At 39.0% G+C, this 20,125-nt stretch overlaps 1 protein-coding gene across 1 annotated transcript in view; it reads right to left on the bottom strand.

The window, feature by feature from the left end:
* The window catches only part of swap70b (switching B cell complex subunit SWAP70b), a 265,399-nt gene that overhangs the window by 61,885 nt on the left and 183,389 nt on the right, over positions 1-20,125 (bottom strand). Inside the window, 1 exon segment of the mRNA XM_051922050.1 lies at positions 1,966-2,121. Within this exon segment, the coding sequence (XP_051778010.1) occupies positions 1,966-2,121 (156 nt within the window).

The raw sequence follows: 20,125 nt of genomic DNA, 5'->3' as shown, positions 1-20,125 counted from the left end.
TCATTCTGTTTCTTGTCTTAATTTTTTTTTGTCAAATATTTTTGCAAGAAGCCTAAAGTAAAATAATAATAAAAATAAAATAGAAACATATATGGCAATACAGTAAGCATAATTAATATCACATTTATCCTCTCCTCTGTGGTTGTTAATTGATGTGTTGTGTCTGTTTGAAGATCTCCTATCCTGCCTCTCTTTATTTTAGTTTGCTGTGGCGTCTCTCCAGCAAGTACTGTGCAGTTCCCCAGCAAGTATTTTAATCTATGCTTGCATGCTGCTGATTATTGTATGTGTGGCATCTCAGCAGCAACGGATTTTATGTGCACGAAAATAAATCTACTTTTAAAAGTCATCCTATTGTAATATGACAATTTGTATATTTAGGAAAACCCCTTCAATGACTGACACGTTACACTTTACCGGGCCAAGCTTCTTAATCGCAAATCTGACATCCTCAGAGTGAACACTTGCACAACAACAAACACTAATCCCACCTTTTTGGGGAAGCTGGTCTCCACGTCTCAGTACCCAACTGGATTTTTTGTGCCTTATGTTTTAGGTGTTGCCTCATTTACTGAAATCCGATTGGATCGGCCGCGCGATATTTTATGGGTCCAGTCCTCTCTGTTTTGTGCGACATGTCAGGCGGCCTTTGAAGCATCTGCTAGAGGCCGGTGACTCTGCCACTCATTCCGCCCTTCCCTGTACTTCCGCCTTGCCCGTAATATGCGTTTAATTTTCTGTCACAACAGTGGGCAATCAGCAGAGTCTCCCCAGGAACTGATGTAATGTGTGGCGTGCAGCTGATAATCGTAGCTGTGTCATCTCCCCAGCAAGTACTGTGCAGTTCCCCAGCAAGTATTTTAATCTGTGCTGGTGTGCAGCTGATTATTGTATGTGTGGCGTCTCCCCAGAAACGGATTTTATGTGCACGGTTGTGAGTACCCAATCAGCACTCTCCCCAGCAATGATGTCCTTTATTAAAGAGTGCCCTGCGCATGCACACTTCACCAGAAGACACACACGGACACATGGACGCACACAGGGATTTTATTAAAGAGGATATCCACATGTGGCATTTGATGTCACTGCTCTACTGCTAACTTGTTTGCCTGCCTATGGAAAAGTCCTCTAAGATAAAGGAGCACTGGAATCAATGGAAAGAAAGATCTTTTCATATGATGGGCCGGACCAACACTGACCCTGTAAAATGGCCAGTAGTGGGAGGTGGGTTATTGACCGAGATTTCCAGGACTCTGTGTCTGTCTTGTCTGACTCCTTTTCTACAATCTAACAGTGGTTCTACAGTTAGCTGATGGACAGATATTGTTGTTTATCATTTATGTTAAATAGGTTTCCTACTTTTGGTTTTTGATGTATAATTAACAAATCTGTATACTTATATGTAACAGTTCTTTATTTAGTGAGTGGTATAATCTATTCTTGCATATTGACTGGAGAGTTGCTGTGGATCTCCACGCCTGGCACTTGGTAAGGAGCGTTGTACAAGAATTTGTTTGTACTATTGCATTTCTGAGGTGGGTAATGATAGATTGGACATCTAGCTCTATGTTTATTACTTGTGCTTTATGTTAACAATATTTTTGAAAACCCCTCCCAAGTTGGATGGAAGTGCAATGGTTATCTCTCTAAATTGCCTTTCCCAAATTTTTTTCATTGTTTTTTTCCCTACAAGGTTTATTTATCGGGAGTTTTTTTTTCACATCACCTTAGAGTGTCAAGCCTGGGGGGCTGAGAAAAAACTGGTCCTGTTAAAAACTTTGAGGCATTCCATGCGTCATTTTGGGCTGACCAAGAAAAAAATAAGTTGCTGTTATACTAATTTATTCACTCTAACGTGTACATCTGCTCAACATACATTGTATATGAAATATGTTGAGGAAACATAAGACTAATGGCATTTTTCTTGGTGGGGATGGACAGGTGCAGGTAAAAAAAATACCTTACCTTGATTGAAGTATGCGGACTGTCTCCTCATCTTGTCTGGCTTGCCTTTCATCATCCAAAGCCTCCTCCAAATTACGGTACATTACTTCAAGCTCATGAACTCTTTGTAAGTACTGGTCCAATTCTGATGACTTCTGTGCAACCTCTCCCTCCACTCTGCTGTCTCACCTATCGGGGGAAATAAACTTCTACTTTAGTCCCAAGGAAATTAAAGCAGAAATACAGAATTCTAAAATAAAAAATCACTGATCCCTATAACAGTATTACTGCAAACAATTATTACAAAATTATTTATATCTGTTTTGTAATAACTGTTCAGGGGGAAAAAAAAATACATACATAATACATACATACATACATATATACAGTACTGTGCAAAAAGTTTTTAGGTAGGGTGTGAAAAAATGCTTTCAGTAATATAAATAATGATTATTATCATCAACTTTACGAAATGCAAAGTGATGCGAAACAAAAAGAAAAAATCTAAATCAAATCAATATTTGGTGTTACTACCTTTTGCCTTCAAACCAGCATCAATTCTTATAGGTACACTTGCACAAGTTCAGGGATTTTGTAGGATTATAGTCAGGTGTATGATCAACCAATTATACCAAAAAGGTGCTAATGATCATCAATGTCACACGTAGGTTGAAACACAGTCATTAACTGAAACAAACAGCTGTGTAGGAGGCTTAAAACAGGGTGAGGAACAGCCAAACTCTGCTACCAAGGGGAGGTTGTGGATGACAGTTTCATGTCATGGCAAGATTGAGTACAGCAACAAGACACAAGGTAGTTATATACTGCATCAGCAAGGTCTCTCCCAGACAAAGATTTCAAAGCAGACTGGGGTTTCAAGATGTGCTGTTCAAGCTCTTTTGAAGAAGCACAAAGAAACGGGCAACGCTGAGGATCGTAGATGCAGTGGTCGGCCAAGGAAACTTAGTGCAGCAGATGAAAGACACATCAAGCTTATTACCCTTCGAAATCTGAAGATGTCCAGCAGTGCCATCAGCTCAGAACTGGCAGAAACCAGTGGGACCCAGGTACACCCATCTACTGTCCGGAGAAGTCTGGCCAGAAGTGGTCTTCATGAAAGAGTTGCAGCCAAAAGCCATACCTCCCGACGTGGAAACAAGGCCAAGTGACTCAAGTATGCACGAAAAAATAGGAACTGGGGTGCAGAAAAATGGCAGAGAAGGTGCTCTGGACTGAGAGGTCAAAATTTGAAAATATTGGCTGTAGCAGAAGGCAGTTTGTTCGTTGATAGGGCTGGATAGAGCGGTACAATAATGAGTGTCTGCAGGCAACAGTGAATCATGCTGGAGGTTCCTTCAATGTTTAGGGCTGCATTTCTGCAAAATGGGAGTTGGAGATTTGGTCAGGATTTATGGTGTCTTCAATGCTGAGAAATACAGGCAGATACTTATCCATCATGCAATACCATCAGGGAGGCGTATGACTGGCCCCAAATTTATTCTGCAGCAGGATAACGACCCCAAACATATAGCCAAAGTCATTAAGAACGACTGTCAGCGTAAAAAAGAACAAGAAGTCCTCGGAAGTGATGGTATATGGCCCCCACAGAGCCCTTTTTGATTGTGTCTCTCTCTCTCTCTCCTGCTCCTGACGGAGGGGGTGTGAGCTGCCGCCTTCAAAAGCTTTGTGCCGCGGTGCTTCGCATACTTAAAAGCAAACAGCCCTATTGATTTGTTTGCTTTCCTCTGTCTTTCTGACACTCTGCTCCTGAACCGCACTCCTTTGAAGAGGAAAATATGTTTGCATTCTTTTAATTGTGAGACGGAAACTGTCATCTCTGTCTTGTCATGGAGCACAGTTTAAACTTTTGAAAAAGAGACAAATGGTTTGTTTGCAGTGTTTGAATAACGTTCCTGTCTCTCTACAACCTCCTGTGTTTCTGCGCAAATCTGTGACCCAAGCATGACAATATAAAAAAACCATATAAACATATGGTTTCTACTTCGCGGATTTTCTTATTTCGCGGGTGGCTCTGGAATGCAACCCCCGCGATGGAGGAGGGATTACTGTATATATCATATATATATATTATATATATATATATATATATATATCTATATCATATATATATATATCATATATCAGGGTTATTCAATTACAAATTCAGTTGGGCACAGATTGTCAAACCAAGAAGGTTAGCTGGGCCAATCATTTTTAGCGGCAAAGCAGCTCGTAATGACAAATTTTAAAAACCAACACAAACAAATTTATTGAAAAATATAAGGTTTATTCGTGGTTTCTCTTTTAACTTTGGTCAGTTTGCAGAGCACAAGGTGCACTACAAAAAGAGCTGAATTAACAGAATCTGAGGTAGCCCCTCTATTTTTTCCACTTACAAAAGAAAAAAAAACTGACCTAGGCTACATATCTGACCTATCTGATCACAAAGTGCATAAAACAAACTAGAGCACAGTAGTAGGCTATTAGAAATAACATTGTTTCCTTTTGAAACAAAATAAACCAACTTGCACACATTTAGACCCAGGAACATCTCAAAGTGCATAAAATAAAAAGTGCACAGTATTCACAACTATAACAACACTGAGGGAACATATTTTAAATCACCATGTGTGATTAGGCATGCCTCTGTTACGCATCCCACATTATATTGATGTATTGTAGGCTACAGTTACCCTGCTGACTTAGTGGGAGAAGTGACATTTTTTGTTTTGAACGAGAGCAGTGACTTTAGGCTCGTAAGTTGTCAATGCAATTCGAAGGCATTGGTGGAGAGTATGGTCAGTCAGGGAGCAACGAGAGTTGCTTGTTATGGAGTTCATGTGTGAAAAACTTGACTCACATGTATATGTTGATTCAAACATACTGAGCATGACTATCGCTACTTTCTTAATGTTAGGGAACTGATGTGCGTTGACATCAGTCCAAAACATTTCAGGCCCGTTGGTGGAAAGCTCCTGTGCCATGGTTACAGATGACTGCATGTCAACAAGTTCGAGTGTGAATTTCCCCCTCGTCAATGGAAGGGACCAGTTTCTTAGCTCTGGCGGATAAGTCACCTTGATGATGAGATGCATTTGCGGAGTGTCGGGAAAATGCAGCATTCGGCCTGTGCTCAAATCATTTGCGAAAAGGTCCAGTTTAACTTGGAATGCGCGCATCTGTTCCACAAGGTCGATGACAGTTTTGTCTCTGCCTTGTAGTCCCCCAAATTGAGATCGTTCAGGTGTTTGAATATGTCGCTCAGAAAGCAGGCATCGGCCATGAAGTTGTCGTCAGTATGCGACTCAAGTGCGTTTCTGCCTTTTTTTGCTTGCTGCCACGGAGGAAAGTTATGATCTCTTCTCTGAGACCGCAGAAATGCTCCCAGTGCTTTGCCTTTGGACAGCCACCTCACGTCATTATGCAAAGAAGGTCGTGGTGCTCTGCAGACATTTTTGACAGCAGCAATGCGGGAATAAGCGATGTTGGAGGCTTGATGTGGAGCGAATAAAATTAATTATAGCCCATAACGCTGTCCATTGTCGTTTTGAGCGCCCCGCTTAGTTTTGCGCAAACACCGCCTGATGCACAATGCAGTGTAAGGAAGATCAACTGAGGTGCAACAGCGGACCAACGTGCTGCCAAACCATTCACTTTCCCTGTCATGGACGGAGCCCCATCTGTCACAAGCATGCGCACACGCTTCATATCCAGACCACTGTCTTTAAAAAAGGCGGAAATTTTCCCAAAGACTATATCGCCAGTTGTGTGTCCTTCTAACGGCAGTAGGCCGAGCAGCTCCTCCGGAAGCATTTGCCATCAAAAAAACGGACATATATGCACAACTGAGCAGTATCAGTTTTGTCTGTGGACTCATCTACTGCTATAGACATAGTATCAGCTTTCATCAGGTCTCCTAACAGCGTTTCACACACATCTGCAGCAAGAATTTCAACCCTACGAATGTTTGAAGTATCTGACAGGGGTACGTTTTTTATAGCAGATACCACGCTCATTTTAATTTTATCGTCTTTTATCACCTCATCCACGACAGCCAGCATACAGTCCTTCACAGTTTCAGAGTCTGTGAATGGCCTTTTCTTTTTTGCCAGTATCCAGGAAACATGAAGGGATGCTGCAGTAGCTCTGTCTTGGGCTGTGAATGACCGCACCATGGTAGTACTGCTCCGGTTGTAAGATGCAATCAAACTCTGCACTTCTGCAGCCCTCTCTTGAGATCCCTCTGGAAAATTGGTGCGAAAAGTGTGGTGTTTCTCAACATGATGCCTCCGCACATTGTAATCTTTAAATACTCCAACGCACTCATTACAAATTAAACACATCGGTTTGGTGTTTGGATGTGGCTGTAAAATAAACAAGTATTTGTCAGTCCAGGCAGGGTTAAACTTACGGTTTTCATTGGCAATTTTACGTTTCAGTGTTGAGAAAGACATATTGATAGTAATCTAAGCTACTACCGGCACGCTCTGCATTGTTTGCGTGTTGCAGGCTACGTAATTTACGTAGGAATGCGCGTTTTTGGCGGGACCATAGACATAATAAATACTTTATATTTATATTAATATACTATATATTTATATTAATATAATTTATATATATATTTACATTATATTAAATAACAATTTATGAATAATATATATTAATTTATTATCTATAGGCGGAACCACGGGCTGGGCCACTCGGAGGTTGATTCTGGGCCGCATGTGGCCCGCGGGCCGCCAATTGAATAGCCCTGTCATATATATATATATATATATATATATATATATATATATATATATATATATATATAGAAGAGAAGGTCTATGATACGGTTTGCATATTTGCAGCTGGAGATCCACGAAGGGAGAAAAAAGAATCGCGTATCATAAAATAGTTTTTTATTTTATTCCTGAGCTTTCAACCCCTATCAGGGGTCTTCATCAAGGATAATGCTTAGACTTACAAGAATCAAAGGCACTATATAGCAACACATTCAGTGGGGGGTGGGTGGAGGTGACTAAGTTAGTATGATCAAGGGGGGTTTGTATAGTTTAATTATTGTGTACATGTCCTTCTTAAGTTGGCATATGCTGGATTTATGTCCAAGTGTCTGTTGATGGCGTTTTCATCTGATAGCCAAGACTCTGGCCAACTCTCTGGCACTTTTAGTACTGGCCATAAATTTTACTTTTTCGTTGTCCCAGTTGAAATGCAGTGTCTGTCAGAATCTAGTATGTGGCATATATCAAAGATAGTGCGTCCTTCTTCTGACAGCGTTGTGATGTTCCTGTACACGCGTTTGAGATTCTTTTAGACGTTTTTTGTCCTATGTATACAGTCTGAGCAAGACATGCATGGAATACTATTTAACTGCGTTTCGTGTTTCGGGCTGATCGGATTTGCTTATGGACTCCTCCGCCTCCCTCCTCCCTCGCCCCACACGCGACGCGCAGTGTGTGACGACTAGGCAGAGCTATCGTGGGATTATGTGCTATTCTGATGCCCCACTTGGTCAGGGTGCGTTGCAGTAGTGCCTTCTGACACATTATGGTGATAAGGGAGTGAATGCCAGGTGGGGTGGGGGTTCTGATTTAAGTCTATTGTATGCTGCTTCCTTTGGCGTCTGCTGTGTAGACTCCGAATAATGAATGTTTTTGAGTATCCGTTCGAGGTGAAAAAGGTGGAAGAGATAGCTTCTCTCATTAATTTTTGTTTTCTTGGTATTACAATGAGTGTGGACTCGTTTGAATAGGGTTTTCACGCAGCTCCTTTTTGAGATACCGGGTGGTTATGGAGAAGTGTAGAATCTTGTCTGCGTAGCACTGTTTGCGGTAAACACTTGTGGTCAGGGTGGCGTCACTATTTCTTTTGATGTAAATGTCCAGGAAGCTGAATGTGTCGGTTGATTTCTTTTTTCCATTGTGAACTGGTAGACAGGGAATATTGTGTTGATATGATTGTAGAACTCATTCAGCTGGTTCTTTCTTAGTATGACGAAATGTGTCGTCTACATAGCGTATCCAAATTTTGGGTGTAATCTGGGATAAAGCTATGTTTTTCAAATCGTTGCATTACCAGTTCCGCTAGGAGTCCAGATTACGGTGATCCCATTGGCATGTCTTCTTTCTGTGTGTAATACTTTCCGTTGAAATGAAAGTGAGTTTTTTGGCAAAGTGATATTAGGTGCATTATGTCTTATTATTATGATGGACAGTTTGGTTCTTGTCTCTATGGTGGGGTCACTATCCAGTTTCATTAATAGTGTTTCCAACCTGGCCACAGAAAATACATACATATATATATATATATTAATATATATATACACATACACATATACCATACCATATACTATACATACACATATATATCAGAGCTACGAATGCAATGAATGTGATTTACTCCGGGACCCTACAGGCTGTCAAATAAATGAACCACACGCCATGCGCAGCCGTAAAGGGGCTTCGTCTCAGATGCTGACATCCGAGGTTTGATTCCCTGAGAGTGGAGCAGTAGAGTGTGTACGCCTGATGAGCCCAATGAGGGCGAAAATATGTGTCGCGTACTCTTTGGTTTACTTTGACAGTAAACTATGCAACATTCCATGATCTGCTTCTCGCAACTGAAAGAGGGGCCATCATGGCGGATGGTTTGTCGAATGGCAGACCAACCACAAGCGTTACCTGGTAGGTAACCACCCACCACAATTCAGCTCGTCGAGACTCAGACTACGAATGCAATGAATGTAATTACTCCGGACATACAGGCTGTCAAATAAAGAAACCACACGCCATGGCGCAGCGTAAAGGGGCTTCGTCTTTGACGCTGACGTCCGAGTTTCGATTCCCCGAGAGGGGAGAAGTAGAGTGTGTATGCCTGATGAGCCCAAATGAGGGCAAAACACATGTCGCATACTCTTTGCTTTATTTGACAGTAAACTATGCAAAATTCCATGATCTGCTAGATATATGATGCCTGAAGTGATTTCTGTTTTCTCCCAGACACATTTTGACGTGGAGCTCCATGTTCCTGAACATATCGGTAAGCAACTCAGGAGGAATAGTAGCAATTTCACGTTGGATATTTTCCTTCAAATCAAGGTTATTATAGTTGTAAGAGCCAATCTTAGAAAGTTAAAACTTTGAGTTAAACTCAAATTAGTTAAACTCATATTAGAATTTGCTTAATTTGAACAGAATATAAATTCTTTCATAGTTCTAGACAAGGGTATAGTCTTTTCCCCCCTATAAGTTAGTCAGAGATAGAACTTTCTTGCTATACACTGAGATACAGTGTGTTAATTGTGTCAGTTTGTTGTTTAGAATAGGTCCCAGTACACAGGGACTTGAAAGACCCATTTTCAGCTTAGAAATGGGATAGGCATACAGTTTTCTGACCTTTTTTTTAATGGCTCAGCAACGTTTTGAAGTGATTTGTAACGATTTGAAATATAAAAAGATTTAAGCTTTGAACAGAACTTTTCTTAACAAGAATTTTTCCCATTTTTTGCTATGTTAATTTTCTCTTTTTTGTGTAAAGTTTTACTTTGAATTTTAAATAAAACTTTTAAAAGCAAAGATATTTGTCTCTAGAATCATTTTAGCGCATTAGGCTTTTGTTTGAATCCCATTCTTATGTTAGAGCTGCTGAACTTTAGTAAATTTGGAAGAAACGCAGCTACAAAATAGTTAAAGAAAACTAAAATCAAAACAAACAATTAAAAAAAACCATTTTCGTAACCTGAAATAAAATAAAACCAAAATGAAAAGTTAAAACTAACAAAACTATTAAAGTAGCTGGAAACACTGAACAGAAATAAAATATTTTTAGTTTTCATTTTTGAAGATTATTCTTGCCGCTAGTCGTTAACACTTGTAACTTCTAACTCTAAAACAGAAAGTAACCATGAGCCGCCTGCATATATTCATCCAGTGAATGACTCGCTGGTGATGGAGGGTGGGGTGTTCATATAGCATTTGCGGTGACAGAGCGAGCCGAACCAAGTACACGTAAATAGTGTGGAATATAAAGCGATTTACAATGTGCCTTTCTTTGTGCTTGTTGTATATCAAGATGTATTCAGACTCCTGAAATCTGAATGTGCTGGTCAGAAAACCTTTACCGTATGGACTGGAAAATCTTGAGTGAGTAACGTTTCAGTTTATTTCTCAGGTGCCTGCTTTTTGTTGACAATAATTCACCTGCCATTTCATAGACATTTAGAGTAAAAAACAAACCAAAACAAAAAAAAAAAAAAAACCTCAAACCTTTACAATCACCTACATTTCTTTACAAATTGGCCTACTGTGGACCAATAAAAGGAGAAGTTAAAAAGCACCAACAGTCAGCACAAACCGACATAGAAAATATTTTAAAAATTATAAAATTGCATACAATTGTTCATATTCAGTGTCTTGTTTTGATTATGCCTTGTTTTTATCTGACAAAAAACAACATCAGGATAGTAAACCATGTCAAGTAGTAAGCTTCCACCTAATATTAAACTCATATTATATCCAGATCCTTTAAGTGTACAGTTCTGTCTGATTGTGACACAAAACTAACCTCATAGTAGCACCATGCCATAATTACTGAAACCTGAAAACTAATAGTTATAAAAATAAAATAGAATAAAATAGAAATGTCTTTGTGAAACCAATAACTAAATTTAAACTAAAAATAAACTGAATTTCCAAGTAAGGTCAGAAAAAAATAGAAATAAAAACTTTTATGTCCGTTTGAGGTTAAAAACAAAAAAAAGAAGTAACACTTTATCCCCAGCAGGGAATTGAACCTCATGTTTGTGAGGCAGAGAAAAAGCTACTTGGTCTGAGAAGCAAACCTTAAGCATTCTACGCCACAGAAACTGTTATATGGTGTGTGAAGCTTTTGTGGAAGTGTTTATTTGATCTTAGGAAACTTGGCTTTACACATTCTACATTTTTGTAACATTTATTACTAAAATATGAAAAAGTTTCTGTTTTATAGCAATGTGTTTACACAGATTACTGTAGAAACGGAACACGCATGAAATGCATGTATTCCAAATAGCGATCTATTATTCTATTCTAAAACTCCAGCAGTTCAGTCACTCCCAGATATCAAACAAGCCATGAGCTGGAAAAAACTTAGTGAACGTTCTGCGACGGAACTAGCCGGCTGCTCGCTGCTCCTCCAAATCGGCACATTTAGAAGACAAAAGAGAGGTGAGTACGGTTTTAAGGTGGGCCGGATCTACGAGTTTTTTCGTAGACTCTGGTAATTCTAGTGTTAAATGAATTTGTGACCCAATAGATTCGCTCCATGAAGACGTACTGCTCAATACTGTACACCACCATCCTGATTAGAAATCGAGTGACTAAGTGAAAGGATACGGGCGGTATGCACCCAGAAGTTGCAAACGGAGGTTAAATGTTGCGATGGCTGTCCGGCACCCTACCTCATCACTCAGACGAAGAGGAAACCCGGCTTGATCAAAAGTACCATATACCAAGGAGCTCATTGTATGTTGTTTCGTTCAGATTGCTTTGTTCTAGCGAGAGTTATTACAGAATATTCAAGGACTCTTGCGAATGAATCTCCCTATATATGCATACGTATTAAGCAATTTTGTTCTGCATTATATTTCTGAACAAATTTGGACATATACAATAAAATAAACAACTATGCTTTTAAAATGATCAGGCATTAGTTTCAATAACTACATGAGAAAATTTCTAATGGGTTTGCATGCAGTTTGTGTGGGGAACTTGCAGATTTGGATATGACTGACGATCCTAATGTGATGTGGGAGACCTTCCGTGACAAGACCCTGAAGGTTGCTGAGGGTTGTGATGGTGTTACCGGTGTTCTCAGAAGGAGGTGTTTCATCTCGCAGGGCACCCTGGATATCATCAAGAGGAGTCGCAGCACACGGCCTCCAATGGCAACTCTGGTCCTGTACTGGGAACTGAGAAGGCTGGCTGCGAGGGCTCTGAGGGCAGATAAAGAGGCGTTTGTTAGAGGAATCTGTGAGCAAGTTACACCCCATCTGTGGTCTAGCGACCCACGTCCTGCTTACAGAGGAATCGAAGCATTACGCTCATCTGAATCTGTTCCTCGGAGAGACCCAGTCAGGGCGGCTGATGGAACGGTCCTAATGGATGACACTGCAGTTGTGATCCGCTGGGCTGGCTACTTTGAGCAGTTGTTCAAAGCTGATCCTCTGACTAGGACGTTGGATATCTCTGGGTCCACGGTCCCTTGAGGCTGATCCTCCCAATTAGCTGTGAACCACCCAATCTCACTGAGATTGCACAGGTGGTGAACCACCTGAGGGGAGGAAAGGCTGCAAGGGATGTGTGATATCCGGGGGTGAACTTCGCTAGGCTGGTGGTAAGGCTGTCCTCCTGGCATTGCAAGCAATCTTTGCTTCCATTTGGGAGACTGGAATCATCTCAACTGACTGGAAAACGGGACTTGACATCCATATCTGGAAAGGGAAGGGTGATCGCCTGGATTGCAACAACTACAGGGGGACTACCACTGCTCTCCGTGCCGGGTAAGGTCCTTGCTAGGGTCATCCGCAATAGGACCCGTGATCACCTTGCCTCACCTACCAGTGACCGGAACAGTCTGGTTTTACGCCTAAGAAATCTACCATTGACTGCATCGTGGCACTGAGGGTTCCCATGGAGCGTAAACGCGAATATCGGCAGAGTTCCTTTGCAGCCTTTGTCGATTTTCATAAAGCGTTCGACTGAGTTGATCAAGCTGCCCAGTGGGACATCCTGAGGGTTCGCAGGATCCCCTCGAGGTTGCTGGATATCATGGCCTGCCTGTACACTGGTACTGTGAATGCTGTGCAGAGTGGAGGCAGAAACATCTGGGTTTTTCTCAGTTGATTTTGGGGTTCGTCAGGATGTGTTCTTGCTCCTACTCTGTTCAATGCTTGTATGGACTGCGTGTTGGGGCACGGATGTGGGGGTCCAGCAGCTGTGGGGCATCTGTTGAAGAAAGACTCACGGATCTTGACTTTGCTGACGATGCTGTGGTCTTCAGAGAGTCAATTAAGGCTCTGATCGGGGCACTCGAGAAACTGAGTGAGGAGTTGAGTGTCTGGGCTTGCGAGTGTCCTGGATAAAAACCAAGATCCAGGCCGTATTAATGACCTTTTGGGCACAGTCATTAGCAGTGTGTCTGTTTGCGGAGAGGAGTGTCGACCTTGTCGAGAGGTTTACTTACCTTGGCAGTGACATTCATGTCTCTGGTGACTCTTCCTATGAAGTCAGTAGGCGGATTGGGAGAACATGGGGGGGTCACGAGGTCGCTGGAAAGGGGTGTGTGGCACTCCCGATATCTATGCAAAAGGACGAAGGTCCAAGTCTTAAATTCCTGGTGCTGCCCTGTCTTGCTATATGGTTGGGAGACATGGACGCTATCCAGTGACCTGAGACAAAGACTGAAACTCCTTTGGGTACCGCTGGTTTGACTTTGTTTCGAATGAGCAGTTGCTCATGGAGTCCCGAATGAGGCACATTACCCTGCATTGTGAGGGAGCGTCAGTTAACGGCACTACGGCCATGTGGCGCGTTTTCCCGAGGGTGATCCAGCTCATAAGATCCTCATTGTTGGGGACCCGAGTGGCTGGACCAGGTCAAGGGGTCGCCCACGTAATACCTGGCTCGCGGCAGATAAAGGGTCATTCTCCGGAGGGTTGGAACTGGATCGTGTCTGCCTGGTGGGTTGCCAAGTTGTTTCATCCTGTAGTGGGTGCGGCAGTGCTCTCCGACTTGACTTGCCTTAATGAGAAATTATCTGCAAAATTATTTATTCTGACTTGGGTAATCTAGTTAAGGTTTCCAAGAGTGTCAAAAGGCTGAAGAAAGGCAGGAAAAGTCCTTAAAAAAGGCACCAGTAATTAGAAACAATGTCCACTAAGCTGTGAAAAAATCCTTATTTCAAAGAATAGCCATCATCTAATATATTTTGGATACTTCTTTTCCTAATTTGGAGAAAATGCAGCACTTAATAACTAAGGCTTTCATATGGTTTGCTTTGATAATTGCTTTTTCTGATAGCAATAATGCTTCACTCTATTTTGGGCCTTTGGTATTTTAGTTATATTCTGATCTTATTTCTGACCACTGTCAGACAACAGTCCACAAACTTCAAAGTGAGGGAACAAAGTGAACACTAAGCAAAATGTAAAATACAAACACTGTCCAAGCAACAATTCTACTGCCAAAATAACTCCTTTAACAATTATGACTAATTAAATCTCACGTGACAGAAGCAGCATAGCAATCAAATCTGCAGAGAAGTCAGAACAAGATAATGTATCAACCAATGAAAGTTTTTTATAATAAATTTCTACTACCAATGCTTGCATACAAATAGAATATTGTAACACTAAACATAATCTGAAATGAAATTATATAACAAAATAAACACATGATATTACTGTGGGTGTTGACTTATAAATATTTGGGGGCCAAAGAATAAGTGGCTGTAACATAAATAATAATTTAAGTTGGATGAATTCAGTAGTCTGCTATTGACAACACTTATGGCATCAGAGATAGTAAATGGTATTGACAGATTTATCAGCAGAGGACCATAGCAATGCTTTTATTTATATATTAAAAAAAACCATTTAATACATGATGGAACAGAAGTTTTGAATAATTGTGGAAATGCACTGTGAGATATTCCATTAGTTTATTTTTTTACTTTTGATTTATAGTGTAAATTCATGCTATCTGGCAAAAAACTTGAAAATTCTATGCTTAAAACATGTATTTGTAGTGTTTCCTCTTCATAAAATAAATCCACCCACCACCTAGTGTGAGCTCATAGTGATCAGATGGGAATCCATTCATTTTCTATGCATTTTTACTCACTGTCATAAAAAGGATCCCCCACTCATCACAGTGTATGACTAATACTTTTGAGAGAGTGTCTGATTTTTGTAGCTTTTCCCTGATAGTACTGGTGGTGGCTAATCTGCTTAAGGGTCAAATATTCTGTACATTGGATACACTCCTTGCTACTGCTGTTGTCGCTCATAATACTGTTACAATAATAATAGTCCTTGCAACTGGAGTCTTTTTGGAAACACAGATGCAGCAAAAAATTACTTCAAAGATAAACATAAGACCATAATTGTAGATCTAGGCGTTGAAAGGGCAGATTTCATTCAAAGTCAAAATAAGCCTCATGGATTTACATTAAAACTTAAAAAATATTTTCTTCTATTGTTCACCTACGATTTATGAATTGATTGATGACTCATTTCATGTTTGCTTCTAGCTCACTAAAAATGTCATTATAGTCAGCTTCCAGTTTTGAAAAAACTCTGTTGTTGTGCTTGGAGCCGATATTGCATCCTCTGCATGTGTTGGTGAGGACCACAGTAAACAGGAATCAATGTTTAAAGATGATTATATCTGATTGAATTTTAGTATCATTTTGGGCTAGTCAATTATTACAAGGGCCTAATAATAATTTAAATATTGAGGATGCGTTGTTAAGATAATTATTTTTCTTTCAGTGTTATTGAGCTAATGAGTTTTTTTTTTTTTTTTTTGTTTAATCTGCAGGATACTGACATGTCCACTACTTTAATCATTTAAAGTAGAACCAGCTGTTGTATTACTTTTTTTTCATGTTGTTTAAAATTTCCACTTGCAAGAATGTATTAAAATACAAACCTCAACTTTAATTTATTGGCCATGACCCTTTTAGCTTACCTGGATGTACCCCTTATTTCCACATGACTTGATCAGTGACATTCCTGTTGCTTTGTCGTGTTACACTCCTAGGGTGACCCTATTCTCCCCTTTATACTCTTTTTTTTTTTAATGTATACCTTAACAAAAATCTTCAAATCTCATTCTATTACCACACTGTAGTTCAGCACTTCTCCCTTCCCTTTTAAATGTATAACACCAGGCTACTTAGACACAATAAAAGAATAAACCAGAGAAAGAGTTACACTTTTATTTATTATGCATTATAGAGAAATATATCCTAAATATTAAACAAAATACAAATGTGAGTTTTGGAAAACCCATACTCTATTACATTTGATTCTTTTCTGATCATGTCATTTCTGGTTAGCTCCCTACAGATCATCATCATCTAAATAGGTCCAACATGGCTGCCGAGAGAAAGTTGGTCTTCTCAAGGTGGAGAAATGGCAAGAGAGACTATGCTTTTGTATGCCTCTTTTTATTATGGCTCTGAAGCTCCTGGAACATCTGCTGGGCACTTTATGGCCCATTTACCAATGAAAAAGCTCAGGCACAATCCATACTCCTGTTACTAAGAAAAGGCTGACATGAACAAAGTATTTCAAAGAAATGCAAAATACTGTTTCAGACAAATAAAGTCATAAAATGGCCCATGTGCTCTTATCATCAATGAAATTCTCCTCACTACTCCACTTAACAAATGGTGTTATATGATCTTTCAAGTTGTAAATGTCCCTAAGCAAAGACTAGCCAAAGTTTCATTGCATTTTTAAAAATTAACCTATATAGCAGACATTACTCTCCAGTACACACTAACAGCTGATGCAATAGGAACTGGACTATCATTTTCTTATAGTTATTCATTATACTTTATCTATAGAAAAGAATCTGTAATGTTCATGAAATAATAAAACACCAAGCTTTTTACTGTAATGAATCATAAGATAATTTCTAAATATATTAGAACTAAAAAATTAACCAACACCTTTATTTGTAGTATGACTGACTACTGCAATGCATTATTCAGCAGTTGTTCAAATTTTTTTTATCTAAAAATGCTACTGCAAAAATCATCACAAGAACTAGGAAGCATGTCAACAATGCTAGCTTCAAACTTGGGTTAGGACCATTTCAAAATCCTTCTTCTTACATATAAAGCTTTTAATGGCATAGAGCCATCTCTGAATTTATCAGGACATTCAAGCCAAAGAGTGTTATGATCTCAGAATTCCAGTCTACTAAACATTCCAATGATGCATAAAACAGTGGGAGTTTGTTCTTTTAACTATAGCGCTTCAAAGCTGTTAAATGATTAGGGGTGTAACTACTATGTGTGTAGTATGTGACATCACATGGGTCCCAGCATTCGGGGGGCCCTGCATCACACGGAAATAAATTTTTTTTTTCTTTCTAATAAGTAAATAATAAATACAAAGGAAAAAAAAGAAGTCCAAATATTACTTGAGTAACCCGGGCATTGATTTAGACTTGTTCTGTGTGCTTTAAAATAAAACATAATTAGCGATAAACCGAACACTGTCAGTGCGAATTTGCTAATAATGTTTCTGAACACATTCTTACAAGGTTTCGCAATCAGTCATTTCTGTCAAAAATTGCGCGTAGTGACATTTCAAAACTAAAGTGGCATAGTAATCTGTGATAGTCTGTTACAATGTGAAGTTGATCAGAATTAATTACTTTTCTAGTCAAAAGTAGTAAGTACAACTTTTACAACGTGTTTGAAACGATAGACACAAATATGCATGTCAGTTGTGTTATGAGTACGGCATTCTGCAAATGTATAAATATAGGTACCTGAAAAGTATGGCCAACAAAATTAACTTCATCAAAATAAAAAAAAAATCATATGATTACAGCTGGTCTACAAGACATCTGTACTACATGTGTTTTGTTTTTAACTGTTACAGTGACACTTGCAACAGCTAAGAGGTCATTCAGCAAACTGAAACTTATTAAAAATTAGCTACGATCTACTATGTCCCAAATTAGACTCATAAACTTGGCTCTTTTATCAATAGAGTCAAGAAGAGCTAAGCAACTAAATGTTAAGAAAATTCAAGATTTTGCCAAATTAAAATCCCAAAAGAGGAATAAATATTAAAATTACTTGTTTTTGTTATCTTTTCTATAGTAAAATTAAACTTTAGTATGCAGTACAGTTCCTTAAGGATCATTTCTCTTTTTTGTATCGTATACAAATTACATATTTGTAATGATACCTCTTTCTAAAGTTACATCTTTACCAGTGCTAATGAAGTACAGTCATCCCTCACCTATCGCGGGGGTTACGTTCCAGAGCCCCCCGCGATAGGTGAAAAAATCGCGAAGTAGTGACCTTATATTTATTTTATTATTTATATATATTTTAAGGCTTTATAAACCCTTCCCACACTCTTATAAACCTTACCGCCTTATTACATCCACTTACAACTCATTTTGCACCCTGTTTAAAGGACACTGCGGCCGTAGATCTTATATTCTTTTCCTCCTTTTTAAATAAAACATATCCAAACCTTTTACCTTTTCGGCAATTGTTAGCATCTTCCGTTGGCGCTTGGGCACGGCCCCTGAAGGAGTAGCAGGAGCAGATCATTTTGTAGCCATAACGAAGGGCTTGACTATGCACAAAGATAAACACAAAAGAGCACAAAAAAGTTAACTCTTTACACAGCGAAACACGCTGATGCTGAATGAGCAAGATGAGACTTCCTGGTTAACACAGCAGAATCGAATTCGGCGCACCGTCGCTGAGCCAATCAGCACACAGGAACTTAACTGCGTGCTCTGATTGGGTAGCTTTTCAGCCATCCGCCAATAGTGTCCCTTGTATGAAATCAACTGGGCAAACCAACTGAGGAAGCATGTACCAGAAGTAAAAAGACCCATTGTCCGCAGAAACTCGCGTTATATATTTAGATATGCTTACATATAAAATCCGCGATAGAGTGAAGCCGCAAAAGTCGAAGTGCGATATAGCGAGGGATTACTGTATTATGTATTTCTAATACAATGTCGCTTCGTTTTCAAGTTTACAAAACATTTGACAACAGTGGTTCCCATTATATATGTGTACCAGTACTGCATACTAAAGGTGGGTTTCTTAGAACTTCAACATGTGATGAAATTTTTTTTGTGATGATTACTATCAGTATTTGCAATATTTAATTTTTACAATAAATGTTAAAAAGCATTGTAATACTTGTATATTTATAAACATTACATGGGCCATTTCATAAATGATACACACATTGGTAGTAATGCGGAGTGGGTAAGGCAATCCTAGTGCAAATGACATCACTTGTAGTTAAAGACTTCTGAAATCAAATTGTGTGTTATTTACATTATATAGTTTATAATTTTCCTGTTTGAATAAAAACATACAAAAAGTTTCATATGCATATACAGTATGTATATTGATGTACCTAATCCTAGGGGCCCCATTCTGTCTAGTTATGCCCCTGTAAATGATCTGAATGTTTGTGTAAGAGATGCCCCATTGAGCTCATCTTTTAAATTCTGTCTGAAAACTCATTCCTTTAGTCTAGCAAGTCCCTGATTACAGCTGTTGATTAGCTGGTCTCATTACATCTGTTTGTTAGTTATCTGCACAAAAAAATAAGTGTAACAATAAACTGTGACCCATTTTTACTTACCTCTTCTCTGTATCCTACTGTGTCAATCGATGTCAATACTATACCTACCTAGCTTATACTTCTGCTCTATAATACTGTAGAATGGCAAGGAAGGGGTGGACATCAAGCTGCACTAGTTCTTCAAAACTGTAACTATATCTAACTATGACTAATAGCTTTCTATTGTAATCGACAATGGACTTCCCAGAGGTTCATTTCCAGTAGGAATGATTCTAACACAAGTTTTGTTAACCTCTAGTCCACTGTCAAATGGCAATATCTCAAGTATAATATTAATGAACTTATATTGTTAGGAATTGTTCACATTATTCAAGTGCTTTGTTTGACTGTAAGTCTAATCAAATCTGTATGTGTTTGTGTGTGTATAGATCATGTAATTTGTAATATATGCAGCTTGTACTTTTGCTATAAATGTGTTAAAACACATTGAGCCTGTAGTCAGTGAAGAGCACCATACAAAAATAAATTAACATGGGTTGACTTGATTATTATTTCCTTTTTTTTTTTTGCATTTTGTTTATATACAAAATAATCAGGCTGATGACATGATATAACTAAGCAAATCTATTCATTCAAATATATTATAGTTTTAACAATTAACTTAGGACCAAATACAAGATAATTAATACATTGTATATTTGTAACCTGTTTTATGTTGCCTATTAGCAGTTTTAAATGGAAACACTGCTACTGTGAATTGGCTAAACTCACAGTAATGGATTTTTGTGTTTTTTAAGGTGACATGAACCCAGCATATACAGGCTTGAAAGAAAG

The sequence above is a fragment of the Erpetoichthys calabaricus genome, chromosome 2, assembly GCF_900747795.2.
Source record: "Erpetoichthys calabaricus chromosome 2, fErpCal1.3, whole genome shotgun sequence".
NCBI classification, from domain to species: Eukaryota; Metazoa; Chordata; class Cladistia; order Polypteriformes; family Polypteridae; genus Erpetoichthys; species Erpetoichthys calabaricus.
Note: the sequence above shows the minus strand (reverse complement) of the source record. Positions and strands in the feature narration are given on the sequence as shown.